Source organism: Lampris incognitus, chromosome 2 (genome assembly GCF_029633865.1).
Source record: "Lampris incognitus isolate fLamInc1 chromosome 2, fLamInc1.hap2, whole genome shotgun sequence".
In the NCBI taxonomy this organism is placed as follows: Eukaryota; Metazoa; Chordata; class Actinopteri; order Lampriformes; family Lampridae; genus Lampris; species Lampris incognitus.
Genome location: NC_079212.1, coordinates 147,015,138 through 147,030,784, shown reverse-complemented (window position 1 = coordinate 147,030,784; position 15,647 = coordinate 147,015,138). Strand labels below are relative to the sequence as shown.

At 50.0% G+C, this 15,647-nt stretch overlaps 1 protein-coding gene across 1 annotated transcript in view; it reads left to right on the top strand.

Moving 5' to 3' along the window:
- slc6a11b (solute carrier family 6 member 11b) overlaps window positions 1-6,551 on the top strand; it is a 66,968-nt gene extending 60,417 nt beyond the window's left edge. The window contains exons 13-14 of the mRNA XM_056273904.1: window positions 3,067-3,237; window positions 6,408-6,551. Coding sequence (XP_056129879.1) covers window positions 3,067-3,237; window positions 6,408-6,551 — 315 coding nt within the window. The remainder of the gene's footprint in view (window positions 1-3,066; window positions 3,238-6,407) is intronic.
- Window positions 6,552-15,647: the final 9,096 nt, after the last annotated feature.

Below are 15,647 nucleotides of genomic sequence, written 5' to 3'. Positions count from 1 at the left end.
AGGTCCTCAGGTACCAGCAGTACTGCTGGTTTTCTGTACTGCCAGGTGCTTCATTACATTCAGTTGTTGTTGCAGGTCTAAAATCACCAGATTAGCGGAGTACCTGACACAAGTACAAAACCAGGGCATCCGGGTAGCGTAGTGGTCTATTCCGTTGCCTATCAACACAGCAATCACCAGATCGAATCCCTGTTTTACCTCCGGCTTGGTCGGGCGTCCCTACAGACACAATCTGCAGTTGGGAAGTCGGATGTTGGGTATGTGTCCTGGTCGCTGCACTAGCACCTCCTCTGGTTGGTCGGGGCACCTGTTCGGGGGGGGGAGGGGGAACTGGAGGGAATAGCGTGATCCTCCCACGTGCTACGTCCCCCTGGTGAAACTCCTCACTGTCAGGTGAAAAGAAGCAGCTGGTGACTCCACATGTATCGGAGGAGGCATGTGGTAGTCTGCAGCCCTCCCCAGGTGGAGCAGCAACCGGGACGGCTCGGAAGAGTGGGGTGATTAGGGAGAAAAAGGGGGAAAATCCAAAAAAATAAATAAAATAAAATAAGTACAAAACCAGCAGTATCAAACAAGGTTGAATGAGTTCATCTGGACACAGCGTTTATTGACAGTTTCATCTGAGTGACCTTCAGTCTCACCCGACGGCAGGTGTCCCCACCCTTATAAACAGTACAGTGTGTTTATAAACAACATTGTGTTTATAAACAACACTGTGTTTATAAACAATACCATGTGTTTATAAACAGTACAGTGTGTTTATAAACAACACAGTGTTATAGCGACTGAAACCAACCACCAGTTTCATATGCAAATATGGGTGCGACCATTAACTAGAGTTTCCTGGCTTTGATAAATGCCCACCTAGGATAACCACACTTAAGTGGGCGTTTATCTAAGCCAGGAAGACCCGAAACAGTTCAGCAGCCGATCGAAGAAAGAAGAAGGACAACAGCTGTCTGAGTGTAAACCAGTGGTGATTCTGTATGTGGCGGGAGTGTCAGAACAGTTGAGACGCATATTTTCCAAACACCGAGTCTCAGTTGCTTTCAAACCCCAAAACACGCCGTGCCAGAAGTTGGTCCACCCCAAGGATCAGGTCCCCCGGCACAAACAGAGCAACATAGTGTAGCTGTTAAGTGGCAGGAGAATTGCTGTGACTTGGTACATCGGGGAAACCAAACAGACGCTGGCCAAGAAGATGGCACAACACAGGAGAGCTAACACGTCAGGCCAGGACTCCAGTCTACACCATCTACAGACCAGGACTCAGCAGTCTACACCATCTACAGACCAGGACTCACCAGTCTACACCATCTACAGACCAGGACTCAGCAGTCTACACCATCTACAGACCAGGACTCAGCAGTCTACACCATCTACAGGCCAGTGGCCACTCTTTCAGGGATGAGGATGTGCACATCCTTGATAGGGAGGAACGCTGGTTTGAACAGCGAGTCAAAAAGGCCATTTATGTGAAGAGGGAACAACCATCCCAGAACCGAGGGGGGGGGGGGGGGGGGGGCTAAGAGTACATCTGTCACCATCTTACAATGCTGTGATTGCAACAATCCCTAATCAAGTCACTTGTGACCAGTACACATGGTAAGTGGTCACACCCATATTTGCATATGAAACTGATAATTGGTTTCAGGAGTTATGCCACTGCATGGGTTTCCTCCGGGGGCTCCGGTTTCCTCCCACAGTCCAAACACATTTAGGTCAGGTGAATCGGCCGCACTAAATTGTCCCTAGATGTGAATGTGTGTGTGTGTGTGTGTGTGTGTGTGTGTGTATGTCAGCCCTGTGATGGCCTGGCGGCCTGTCCAGGGTGTCTCCCCACCTGCCGTCCAATGACTGCTGGGATAGGCTCTAGCATCCCCGCGACCCTGACAGCAGGATAAGTGGTTGGGATAATGGATGGATGGATGGATGGACACCGGCAGTCAGGTGAGACTGAAGAGGTCACTTAGATGATGATGAAACGTATCTGTCAGTAAACGTTGGGTCCAGATGAACTGATTCAACCTTCTGAGACTTTCTTACCTGGATCATTGAGCATCAAGACAAAACCAGCAGTACCCGGTATTCACCAGCAAGCTGAGAACCACTGGTGTGAAGAGCAATAAGTATTCATACTGTCAGCTGTCTGCCTCAGCACGGAAACACCAACACTTCTACATGACTGTACGTTTGTGCACTAGTACATGTGTGTACCATACGTGTGTATGTGTATGTACATTGTTTAAATGTCTGTGATTGTCATGGCCATATATGTCTGTACACTGCTGTATACGTCTTTACATGTGTGTACATGTGTTAAGCAGTGGCGGCTGGTGCTTAATATTATGGGGGGGGGGCAATGTACCTTGGCGCAGCACACCTGACAGCTGCTTTAATGTCCACACAGTCAGAGTTACTAAGAAGGCCCATGTAGCCTATCGATTTTATCAGGGTTCGCAGACGGTGGATGATTGACAGTCGACACGAGGCGTGGTGGTGGGTGTTAACATGATTGACAGCCACGAGAATCGTCCAATCACATTAGATCAAAAACCATTAAAACAATACCAATTCACTGCCAATAAAAGTGGGCGTGTCTGGGGCGGCACAGAACTGCGCCCCCTGGAAAATCTGAAGAAACCAATCAGACAGCAGCCTCAGGTCACCTGCTCCCCACAAGTTTGAGGGCTTACATAAGGTATGGTTTGGCCGGCACCCCTCACCCAGGAAGTATATGTACTCAGACAGGAAGTATATGTATTCAGACAGGAATCAACCAAACACCATTTGAACCAATATCTAATGCTGCTGACAGGCGCTGACAGACTGACAACACTTTTATTTCATGATTATTTGCATTATACAACTGAATTATACTTAACATATTTAAGTAGATTTTCATCTGTTGATGTTTGAAGGGGCGGCGCCCTGGCTCCCTCTACTGGCCAGCCGCCACTGGTGTTAAGATGTATTTATGTATGGGTACATGTCTGTAAATGTTTTTACATGGCTGCACATCGCGGTACATATCTTAACACGTCTGTACATGTGTGTGTACCACAGGGTATCTTCTTGTTCTTCCTGATAAAGTACAAGCCCTTGAAGTACAACAATGTGTACACCTACCCGGACTGGGGATATGGTATCGGCTGGTTCATGGCCATGTCGTCCATGGTGTGCATCCCGCTGGGAATCATCTGGATGATCTGGAAGACTCCCGGCACCTTCGCTGAGGTAGGAACACAAAGAGATGGGTGTTGGGGGGGGGGGGTCTTCATCCTATTTGAGACATTTGACTGTAGGTCCAGATCACCTGCAGAAGGTTCAGCTGTGGATTCATGTGTTCACTTAACCACACACACACATCACATAGTCTACTACTACTACTACTACTACTTTCGGCTGCTGCCGTTAGGGGGCGCCACAGCGGGTCATCCGTTTTCATCTCTTCCTGTCTTCTGCATCTTCCTCTGTCACACCAGCCACCTGCATGTCCTCCCTCACCACATCCATAAACCTCCTCTTTGGCCTTCCTCTTCTCCTCTTCCCTGGCAGCTCCATATTCAGCATCCTTCTCCCAATATACCCAGCATCTCTCCTCCACACATGTCCACACCATCTCAATCTTGCCTCTCTTGCTTTGTCTCCAAACCGTCCAACCTGAGCTGTCCCTCTAATATACTCGTTCCCAATCCTGCCCTTCTTCATCACTCCCAATGAAAATCTTATCATCTTCATCTCTGCCACCTCCAGCTCCACCTCCTGTCTTTTCATCAATGCCACAGTCTCCAAACCATATAACATAGCTGGTGCGTCCGGGTAGCGTAGCAGTCTATTTGGTTGCCTACCAACACGGGGATCTCCCGTTCGAATCCCCATGTTGTGTCCGGCTTGGTCAGGCATCCCTACAGACACAATTGGCCGTGTGTGTGGGTGGGAAGCTGGATGTGGGTATGTGTCCTGGTCGCTGAACTAGCACCTCCTCTGGTCAGTCGGAGCACCTGTTCAGGGGGGAGGGGGGAACTGGGGGGAATAGGTTGATCCTCCCACATGCCACGTCCCCCTGGTGAAACTCCTCACTGTCAGGTGAAAAGAAGCTGCTGGTGACTCCACATGTATGGGAGGAGGCATGTGGTAGTTTGCAGCCCTCCCCGGATCAGCAGAGGGGGTGGAGCAGAGACCAGGATGGCTCGGAAGAGTGGGGTAATTGGCCAAGTACAATTTGGGAGAAAAAGGGGAGGGGGCATAGCTGGTCTCACTACCATCTTGTAAACCTTCCCTTTAACTCTTGCTGGTACCCTTCTGTCACACATCACTCCTGACACTCTTCTCCACCCACTCCACCCTGCCTGCACTCTCTTCTTCACCGCTCTCCTACACTCCCCGTTACCTTGGACAGTTGAGCCCAAGTATTTAAAGTCATCCACCTTCATCTCTACTCCTTGCATCCTCACAATTCCATTGTCCTCCCTCTCATCACATAGTGACGCTGTGGGGGAGAAGGAGACATGATGAAATGTGAACATCTCAACACAAACAACGACACCTCTCACATACACACCTCTCACATACACACCTCTCACGTACACACCTCTCACGTACACACCTCACATGTACACACCTCTCACATACACACCTCTCACATACACACCTCTCACATACACACCTCTCACGTACACACCTCTCACGTACACACCTCTCACATACACACCTCTCACATACACACCTCTCACATACACACCTCACACGTACACACCTCTCACGTACACACCTCACGTGCACATCTCTCACGTGCACACCTCTCACGTGCACATCTCTCACGTACACACCTCTCACGTACACACCTCTCACGTACACACCTCACACGTACACACCTCTCACGTACACACCTCTCACGTACACACCTCTCACGTACACACCTCTCACGTACACACCTCTCACGTACACACCTCTCACGTACACACCTCTCACGTACACACCTCACACGTACACACCTCTCACATACACACCTCTCACATACACACCTCTCACGTACACACCTCACACGTACACACCTCTCACGTACACACCTCTCACGTACACACCTCACATGTACACACCTCTCACGTACACACCTCACATGTACACACCTCTCACGTACACACCTCTCACGTACACACCTCTCACGTACACACCTCTCACGTACACACCTCTAACGTACACACCTCACATGTACACACCTCACGTACACACCTCACATGTACACACCTCTCACGTACACACCTCACATGTACACACCTCTCACGTACACACCTCTCACGTACACACCTCACATGTACACACCTCTCACGTACACACCTCTCACGTACACACCTCACATGTACACACCTCTCACGTACACACCTCTCACGTACACACCTCTCACGTACACACCTCACATGTACACACCTCTCACGTACACACCTCACATGTACACACCTCACATGTACACACCTCTCACGTACACACCTCACATGTACACACCTCTCACGTGCACACCTCTCACGTGCACACCTCACATGTACACACCTCTCACGTACACACCTCACACGTACACACCTCACGTACACACCTCTCACGTGCACACCTCACATGTACACACCTCTCACGTGCACACCTCACATGTACACACCTCTCACATGCACACCTCACATGTACACACCTCTCACGTGCACACCTCTCACGTGCACACCTCTCACATACACACCTCTCACGTACACACCTCTCACGTGCACACCTCTCACGTACACACCTCTCACGTGCACACCTCTCACGTACACACCTCACACGTACACACCTCACACGTGCACACCTCACATGTACACACCTCTCACGTGCACACCTCACACGTGCACACCTCACATGTACACACCTCTCACGTACACACCTCACACGTACACACCTCACGTACACACCTCTCACGTGCACACCTCTCACGTGCACACCTCACACGTGCACACCTCACATGTACACACCTCTCACGTACACACCTCACACGTACACACCTCACGTACACACCTCTCACGTGCACACCTCTCACGTGCACACCTCACATGTACACACCTCTCACGTACACACCTCTCACGTACACACCTCTCACGTACACACCTCACATGTACACACCTCTCACGTACACACCTCTCACGTACACACCTCTCACGTACACACCTCTCACGTACACACCTCTCACGTACACACCTCACACGTACACACCTCTCACGTACACACCTCTCACGTGCACACCTCACATGTACCCACCTCTCACGTGCACACCTCTCACGTAGAAACTGGACAGGCTCTGGAAAAGTATGCAGAATGAAAGAAGTGTTTTCCTTACTCTCTCTCTCTGTCTGTCTGTCTGTCTCTCTCTCTCTTCTGCTCTACAGAGGATAAAGAAGCTGACCACTCCCAGTCCAGACCTAAAAATGCGCGGGAAGTTCGCCGGCCTCAGTCCTTACGCAGTCAATGATGCAAAACTAAAGGCTGATGGGAAAATTTCCACCATCTCAGAAAAGGAGACGCATTTCTAAACCGACCGCCCCGGCGCGTCGACCCTGTAGTCCTGAAATGCATCGTGGCCCGCCAACTACACAACCAGCAACAACAACAATACAAATCAAACATCAGCGGCTTCATCCACCAGACACAAGAGAAGGAGAAACAGCTGGAGCATTACTTCCCTTTCCGTTTGATTTTCCTCTTTTTGTAAAAAAGTGTTTTTTAAGAGAAGTTATTAGTTGTTTATGTAGTTTTTGCTTTTGTTTTGCACAAACTTCTACATAACGCATTTGTTGTTGCATGCTAACCTCATGACTAGAGCCGCCCTTTGCTTCCCTCTCTAACCACTAACGTGTCGGGCTCAAAACAAACAGGAACCTCCACTTGGTGACAGACCCGGTTAAAACCTCCTGCCGGGACCTTGTGGTCAGAGCAGCGTCCACGCCGAGCCGTGCTGCTGAAGGTTTACACTGTTCTCCCATCTCTTTACTAGCCGCTAGCTCACTAGCCGCTAGCTCACTAGCCGCTAGCTACACACATGTGACTATCTAATACTGTACGTAGCAGCTTGGAGGCCAAATTCACCTGTGTGTGTGTGTGTGTGTGTGTGTGTGTGTGAGAGAAATACCGAGCCGCTGTACTGAGGCTGACGGAGGGCACCTTGTGCACCACCCCACATTCAAAACCAACCAGTTGTTTATTGGAAGAGTTTCCCACTGAAATCTCTGCAGCGCTCCAGAAAGGAGGCGTGTTGGTGGAGAGATTCCCCAGACAGCATCCGGATGTGGGCCACCTCAGGCGATGATGCGGCACTGATGGCCGCCTTCTGGCCCTGACAGAATGGATGTGAGCCTGAAGTGGCCCGTGTGGTAAATGGTGAATATGGCCCAAATATCACAAAACAAATATGGGCCACCTTTGGCAAATATGTGGTACATGCGGCATTGCTATGGCTTGGTTCTGGCCCAGATCTGGCAAACAAGAGCGGACCGCCCAAGTGCCATCATTCCACGTGGTATGTGGGCTGGATGAAGTGTCGGGTGTGGGACGGGTCCGGGCCACAGCAGTTGTGCTGTGTGGGTTGGTTTTGACTGATTCTGTGTTTACTTCATGAAACTTGTCCGTCGGCAGCGCCAGCAGTCCCGCCGTCGGCTCGCCAGCAGTCCTGCCGTCGGCTCGCCAGCAGTCCTGCCGTTGGCTCGCCAGCCGCTGGCGTCGTTCCTTCCAGGTTCAATTTGGCAGCAACTTGCGTTGGTTGACCATTAATTTGTATTGGAAATGCTTTTGTCATTTTCCACAATAGCTCCCTGCCTTCCCCCAGTGCATGCTGGGATAGACTCCAACCCACAGTGACCCTGAACTGGATTAAGCAGGTCTAGATAATGGATGGATGGATGGATGTGTCTGGTCTGGAGGGTCTAAAAATCCCAAATTACAGTGATAAAAAAAAAAAAATTATGAAGTCGACCCGTCTGTAAAACAACCCTCTCAACAACGGAACCATTAACTCTACACAAACATACACATACACACACGTCTGTGGTGGTTTGGACGTGAAGGGGACTATAAATAGCTGGGCTAGACTCGCGGGCCGAGTCTAAAGCGTGTCTCTGCCCTCCGATAAGTCTCCGTTCTCTCATTTCACAGTAATTATACTGAGCCTAATGCAGACTGACAGACAGACAGGCCTCCTCTCATGCCCCTTTCTTTTTTTCTGCCCCATCCGCCTGCAGAGGAAGACGGGCGTCCATCAGATGAGCAATGCCAGACCCGTCCGTCGCGTTGTCCCGATTGCGGTTTGTTGTGTTGTCCTCGTCTGTGTGTCAGTGGTCCCATCGCAGCGCAGTCCTCCCGTCAGACCGGTCGGTGTTGGGTATGAGTGACTGGCCTTCAGGCTCGCAGCTGTGCAGTGGTGATGCAGCCGGTGGAGAACACATGGTGCAACGGTCTTTTTTTTTTTGTTTTTTTGTTTTTTGAACAAGTGTAGAAAAGGCGCTCATTTTATTTCTGCTATCTGAGCCGCTGCAGGGAGGGGGCGCTGTCGCCTGGCTCTGCGACTCGTCTTCAACCTGTCCAATCAGCATTCACCTGAAAACCTGACTTAGCAGTTTTCTTCCTTTCTTCCTTCCTTTGCTTTGTCCGTCATTTTCACTTCCCAACTGTCCCCCCCCTTTTTTTTTTCTACTTCCTGGTGAGTAACCAATCAGAGGACACCATCTGAGAGCGGGAGGTCTACTTTGTCAGGCGGAGGGAGAGATGGCAGAAAGGAATTGAGACCGAATGAGTGGAGGAAGTGAACAGTGGATTAAAAAGGAAGGAAGTTGAGGAAGTGCCTTTTTTTGATTGACACCCCCCGCCCCTCCCCCCATCCAAACTGTGAAGTTTGCCAATAAACGTTTGTGATTGGTCCATGTGCTGCACTCACGTTGTGACGTCATCGCCTCACTGCAGTTTGTGCAAGTAAAGCGTGTTGGAAAGTGGTAGCCTGTTAACACCGCTCAGATCTGTGTGTACTTTATGCCCCTCTAAACCCCCGTGGTGAGTGTGAGTTGTATAGAACCAGTTTGTTGTCACGACAGGAACACTTGCGTAGTTTGTGTGAAGGCTTTTGATGTGTGCCGCACAACAGGTCCCGCTGTAGTGCTGTAATGAAGTGTTGGACTGCTCTGTGCTGTTTTACACACACGCCGGTATCCACGGGACACACACTGCTTACTCCTTCTGAAAGACGAATAAAAAGGGAAAATGACTGACGTGTCCAGACGTTTCATTCAGCCTCCGTCAGTGACCCCGACACGAGACACCGACGGCTGGCCTGTTACAGCACCGTCAGGTCTCACGGCGAGTCGGTGGGGACGGTGGGGACGGGAAGTGGTAACACACCACTCACCTCCTCATTACCCAGTGTGTAGTGCACACAAACACACGTGTTTATATGTACATGTATGTATGCACGTGAGTCTGAGCATTGGGTCTGGGTGTGTGTGTGTGTGTGTGTGTGTACATACCTGTATGTGGTGCTGCATGAGTTGCTTGTATGCACGTGAGTGTGTGTGTCTCTGTGTGTGTCTCTGTGTGTGTCCACGTCTCATTCAGGCTCCAGAAGGCGGCTTTGGTTGGTGACCGGGAGGAGAAGTCTTGACTTGACCCGACAGATGACGTGAAGAAAACCTCTTGTTGTTCTGTCGCCTTGCTGCAGCACAGCACAACACAACACAACACAACACAACACAACACAACACAACACAACCTTGACGGGTTTTAAACCTCTTACTAGTCCGTTATTTTTGTGTCTTTTTGCTTCAAACGTAGGTTTTGAGGACATGTTTCTCTATTTCTCCCGATGCAATCAAAAACCAAGTGTGTAATTAACATACGTATGTACTGACAATAAAAGTACCTGGACTGCAAACAAACGAGCTGTTGCAGTTTGGTGGTTTTGGTCCCCGGGGGTCTGGACACCTTGGCTTTTTCAACAGGCCTCTTCTGCTTCACAAGGTTTGACCCGAATCAGTCTCCTTGGTTCCAAGTATACAAGTTCTGTTGCAAGTTAAGTTGGACCTTATGGGCAGAATCTACACTTCCCCCCTCCACCCCTGTATGTCTGTGTCCTCCATCCCTGTATGTCTGTGTCCTCAATCCCCGTATGTCTGTCCTCCACCCCTGTATGTCTGCCCGGTATGTCTGTGTCCTCCATCCCTGTATGTCTGTGTCCTCCATCCCTGTATGTCTGTGTCCTCCACCCCTGTATGTCTGTGTCCTCCACCCCTGTATGTCTGTGTCCTCCACCCCTGTATGTCTGTGTTCTCCACCCCTGTATGTCTGTGTCCTCCACCCCTGTATGTCTGTCATCCACGCCTGTATGTCTGTGTCCTCCATCCCTCTATGTCTGTGTCCTCCACCCCTGTATGTCTGTGTTCTCCACCCCTGTATGTCTGTCCTCCACCCCTGTATGTCTGTGTCCTCCACCCCTGTATGTCTGCCCGGTATGTCTGTGTCATCCACCCCTGTATGTCTGTGTCCTCCATCCCCGGTATGTCTGTGTCCTCCACCCCTGTATGTCTGTGTCCTCCACCCCTGTATGTCTGTCCTCCACCCCTCTATGTCTGTCCTCCACCCCTGTATGTCTGTGTCCTCCACCCCTGTATGTCTGTGTCCTCCACCCTGTATGTCTGTGTCGTGTTCATCTGTTGTTGTCTTGTTTCACCCCGTTTACTGTAAAGCCACTGGGAGTGTTACGAAAGCGCTACGTAAGACTGACGTCTTACTGATAGATGAGAAAGACTCGGCGCACAACTGTGGTCCGCTGACTTCCGGTTTGGACCGCGGCAGTCATACCAGTTTCCGGTGTGTTGCCGTACGCTATGTCGGTGGCATATTGTTGCCGGGATGAACGTCCCCGGCGTGCGCTGAGCTCCCGACGCACTTTCCCCTGCAACCAGCGGCGACCGGGTGACGGCTTTCAAGTTGTACACGTCAAGTGACGTCCACAGCTACAAGGGTGAGTAATACAAACTCTACGAAGCAACACAATAAGTTCACGGTAAACTTAGTGTCTTAAGGCTAGAATACAGGCCTAATTACTCACCCTCTTAACGCTCTACGCGGCGTGGACGTTTATCCCTGCTAAATCTCGCAGGCGTCGCGAACTACACGCCGCTGACGTCAGCGTACGGCAATAAACCGGAAACTGGTTCGATTGCCGCGGGCGTAGCCCCACCCACAATAGCCCGTCGGCATATGACGTCACATAACTGCGTCGCTGTGGCGCGAAACGATATTATGAACCCTACATAGGCCTCGCCAAGACCCAGAATCCTACTATGGCCACGCCAAGACCCGATGCCTCTGATTGGCTAGTACTCGTTGCCTCCGTTGGTTAGGTTGGTTAAGGTTAGGGTTAGGGTGGGGTTAGGGATAGGGTTAGCCAATCACAGACAGAGTAGGGCGGGTCTTGGCGAGGCCTATGTAGGGTTCATAATATCGCCGGCGCGAACTGCAGACAGGGCCCGGCCCGGAAGTGGTTATCTGTATAGGAAGCACCGCCCCCCCCCCCCCGCCATCTCTCAGAGCTGCGCGGCGTGTGTGGTTACTGAACTCCGCCTAACTGAGGAACCACCCGGCGCTTCTCTGGAGTACCGGAAGGCGTCCATGAGGGGAAACGCAAGAATGTCACCCGAATAATACAATAGAATAAAAATGGCGGCCCTGCCGTGGCCCGGCGGCCTGTCCCGTCCAGGGCTTTTTCCGCTGACCGCTGGGATAGGGGGACCCTGATGAGGACGCGCGGCCTGGGTGGAGGACGCGCGGCCTGGGTGGAGGATGCACAGAAGGCCGGAACAAAGGGCCGGCGAGCCTCCGTCTGCTGCTTGGCGGGAGCGGCGTCGCTTCTGTGTGCGGGGAAGGTAATGTACCTGACGTGGCGGCTTAGCTTAGCTACGAGTGCTAACTGTTCCCTTACCTTATACCGTCCCTTACCTTATACCGTCCCTTACCTTGTACCGTCCCTTACCTTGTACCGTCCCCTTACCTTGTACCGTCCCCTTACCTTATACCGTCCCTTACCTTATACCGTTCCTTACCTTGTACCGTCCCCTTACCTTGTACCGTCCCCTTACCTTATACCGTCCCTTACCTTATACCGTTCCTTATTTTGTACCGTCCCTTACCTTGTACCGTCCCTTACCTTATACCGTTCCCTTATCTTATACCGTCCCCTTACCTTATACCGTCCCTTACCTTATACCGTTCCTTACCTTGTACCGTCCCTTACCTTGTACCGTCCCCTTACCTTGTACCGTCCCTTACCTTATACCGTCCCTTACCTTGTACCGTCCCTTACCTTATACCGTCCCTTACCTTGTACCGTCCCTTACCTTGTACCGTCCCTTACCTTATACCGTCCCTTACCTTGTACCGTCCCTTACCTTGTACCGTCCCTTACCTTATACCGTCCCTTACCTTATACCGTTCCTTACCTTGTACCGTCCCCTTACCTTGTACCGTCCCCTTACCTTATACCGTCCCTTACCTTATACCGTTCCTTATTTTGTACCGTCCCTTACCTTGTACCGTCCCTTACCTTATACCGTTCCCTTATCTTATACCGTCCCCTTACCTTATACCGTCCCTTACCTTATACCGTTCCTTACCTTGTACCGTCCCTTACCTTGTACCGTCCCCTTACCTTGTACCGTCCCTTACCTTATACCGTCCCTTACCTTGTACCGTCCCTTACCTTGTACCGTCCCTTACCTTATACCGTCCCTTACCTTGTACCGTCCCTTACCTTGTACCGTCCCTTACCTTATACCGTCCCTTACCTTGTACCGTCCCTTACCTTGTACCGTCCCCTTACCTTGTACCGTCCATTACCTTGTACCGTCCCTTACCTTGTACCGTCCCTTACCTTATACCGTCCCTTACCTTATACCGTTCCTTATCTTGTACCGTCCCTTATTTTGTACCGTTCCCTTACCTTGTACCGTCCCCTTACCTTATACCGTCCCTTACCTTGTACCGTCCATTATCTTGTACCGTCCCTTACCTTGTACCGTCCCTTATCTTGTACCGTCCCTTACCTTGTACCGTCCCTTACCTTGTACCGTCCCTTACCTTATACCGTCCCTTACCTTGTACCGTCCCTTACCTTGTACCGTCCCTTACCTTATACCGTCCCCTTACCTTGTACCGTCCATTATCTTGTACCGTCCCTTACCTTGTACCGTCCCTTACCTTGTACCGTCCCTTACCTTATACCGTCCCTTACCTTGTACCGTCCCTTACCTTATACCGTTCCCTTACCTTGTACCGTCCCTTACCTTGTACCGTCCCTTATCCTTGTACCGTCCCTTACCTTATACCGTTCCCTTACCTTATACCGTCCCCTTACCTGATACCGTTCCCTTATCTTATACCGTCCCTTACCTTGTACCGTCCCTTACCTTATACCGTTCCTTACCTTATACCGTTCCCTTATCTTGTACCGTCCCTTACCTTGTACCGTCCCTTACCTTATACCGTCCCTTACCTTATACCGTCCCTTACCTTGTACCGTCCCTTACCTTATACCGTCCCTTACCTTATACCGTTCCTTACCTTATACCGTTCCCTTATCTTGTACCGTCCCTTACCTTGTACCGTCCCTTTACCTTATACCGTCCCTTTACCTTATACCGTTCCTTACCTTGTACCGTCCCTTACCTTATACCGTCCCTTACCTTGTACCGTCCCTTACCTTATACCGTCCCTTACCTTGTACCTTCCCTTACCTTATACCATCCCTTACCTTATACCGTCCCTTACCTTGTACCGTCCCTTACCTTGTACCTTACCTTGTAAGGTTAAAAGCAGCTGTTTCTTTGCTTCGCTGGAGTTTGTGCTCCTGTAACTGAACAATACGTAGGCTTGGACGGCACCAGGCCGTTTTGCGGGGGCTTGAGCCCCTTAGGTTGTGAGTGTGGCCCCGAATGTTAAAAGTTATGTGTAATGTCTATGTGTCGCCCGACAAAAAAACAAAACAAAACAAAAACGTAATGTGTGTGAATGTCCGATAGTCTTCGTAACATAACAAACTTAACTCCTGTGTGTGTGTGTGTGTGTGTGTGTGTCTGAAACAAATTTTTATATTCAAATAAACTAATGTTAACATGATACATTTAACCCCCCTCCCCCTGGTCTGGTGCTGTAGCGTGTCAAATGTTTAACGATAGCAGTTCTGAAGTACTCTGCTTCTACTCAATACTAATAACTATAGAAATATAACTAGCTATATTTTTGTGTTGTTGTCCTGTGTTGTATATTTTTGTTGTTGTTTTTCAATATGGACCTACCTATGTGTCTGAATAAAGTAGTATTTGAATAATACTAATTACTAACAACTGCTAATATTTTTAACATCACAATTCATAATAAGCGGTTCGGATAATGGATGGATGAATGAATGGATGGATGGATGGATGGAATTCATAATTAATCTGGAGAGTAAACAACAGTTTTTGAGGTACACATTTCAATTTGTCAATGATTAAGACGTGTACTTTGAATGTAAATAAGGTGCCAGAGTGCATAAAAAAGCACTGATGTCCGGGCTAAGCCCCAAATGTCCCCAAATCCTGGAAACGCCCCTGTAGCTACCTACAAAGTGTTTTGCAGGGTGCAGCCTTATTGCTATAGGTGTTTAATTACGGTTTTGTTCTCTTTATGCTGCCCTAGTGCTTTAAAAAGCATTGAGCCTGTAGACTGGGCTCCAACAGTTAACCACTTTTATCAGAAAGAGGAGAGGAGAGGGTTTAAGTCCAGAGATCCAGAGATGATCAACAAAGATGCCCCAAAGGTGCAGAGGCCTCGCTGGATCTCCATGAGTCAGCTGAGAACCCAGAGCCAGAGGACATCACTTATTCACATGTCGTCGTTGGCGTCTCTCGTGTCCGAGGATCCATTCCAAGAGACTAAGGTGTGTGCCTTGAAAAAATCTTGGAGCCATTCGCTAAAGCCTTGATTAAAGAGGTGATCAGGTCGCGACGCTGGTCCACACTGCTTGGCCTGGGAGGATCTAGTTCCATGACAACACAAAAGTGAAGACGATGGGATCCGCCACAGGTTGCACCCAAGTGATGGTCGGATTGGGAGTCCGGACTGCCCACTTGTTAGGCACTTACGAGCCAGGGATGTGTGGGGATTTTTATAGCCGCCAGTCCGCGGTCCCGTTAGGCTTTAGCCAGCTGAGGGCTGCCCAGGTTACGCCAACTCCACAAGTGAAGTCCGATCAATACCACGAGGAGGGGCCTACCCGGGGTTTGTCACGCATGCAGGAATCGGTAGCCTGTACCTTTCAGCACATGACACTTCAGCAACCCTATTCACATGTGCGTCAACATGATGCACATGTGAATAAGTTAATCGGTGTAAACCACATTTCGATGGCCTTACGCATAAGAAATGGGTAGCGATTGTACAGAAAACGGCTTGTGTTCTGTTATAACAGGTGTCTGAAACTGAGATTTGACCAGAAATGTAACGCACTTTGAGTGGCGGTTGCAGATAGAAAAGCGCTATATAAGATGCGGCTTGGTTGATTGATTGATTGATCGTTGATTGATTGATCATTGATCATTGGTTTAACGTCT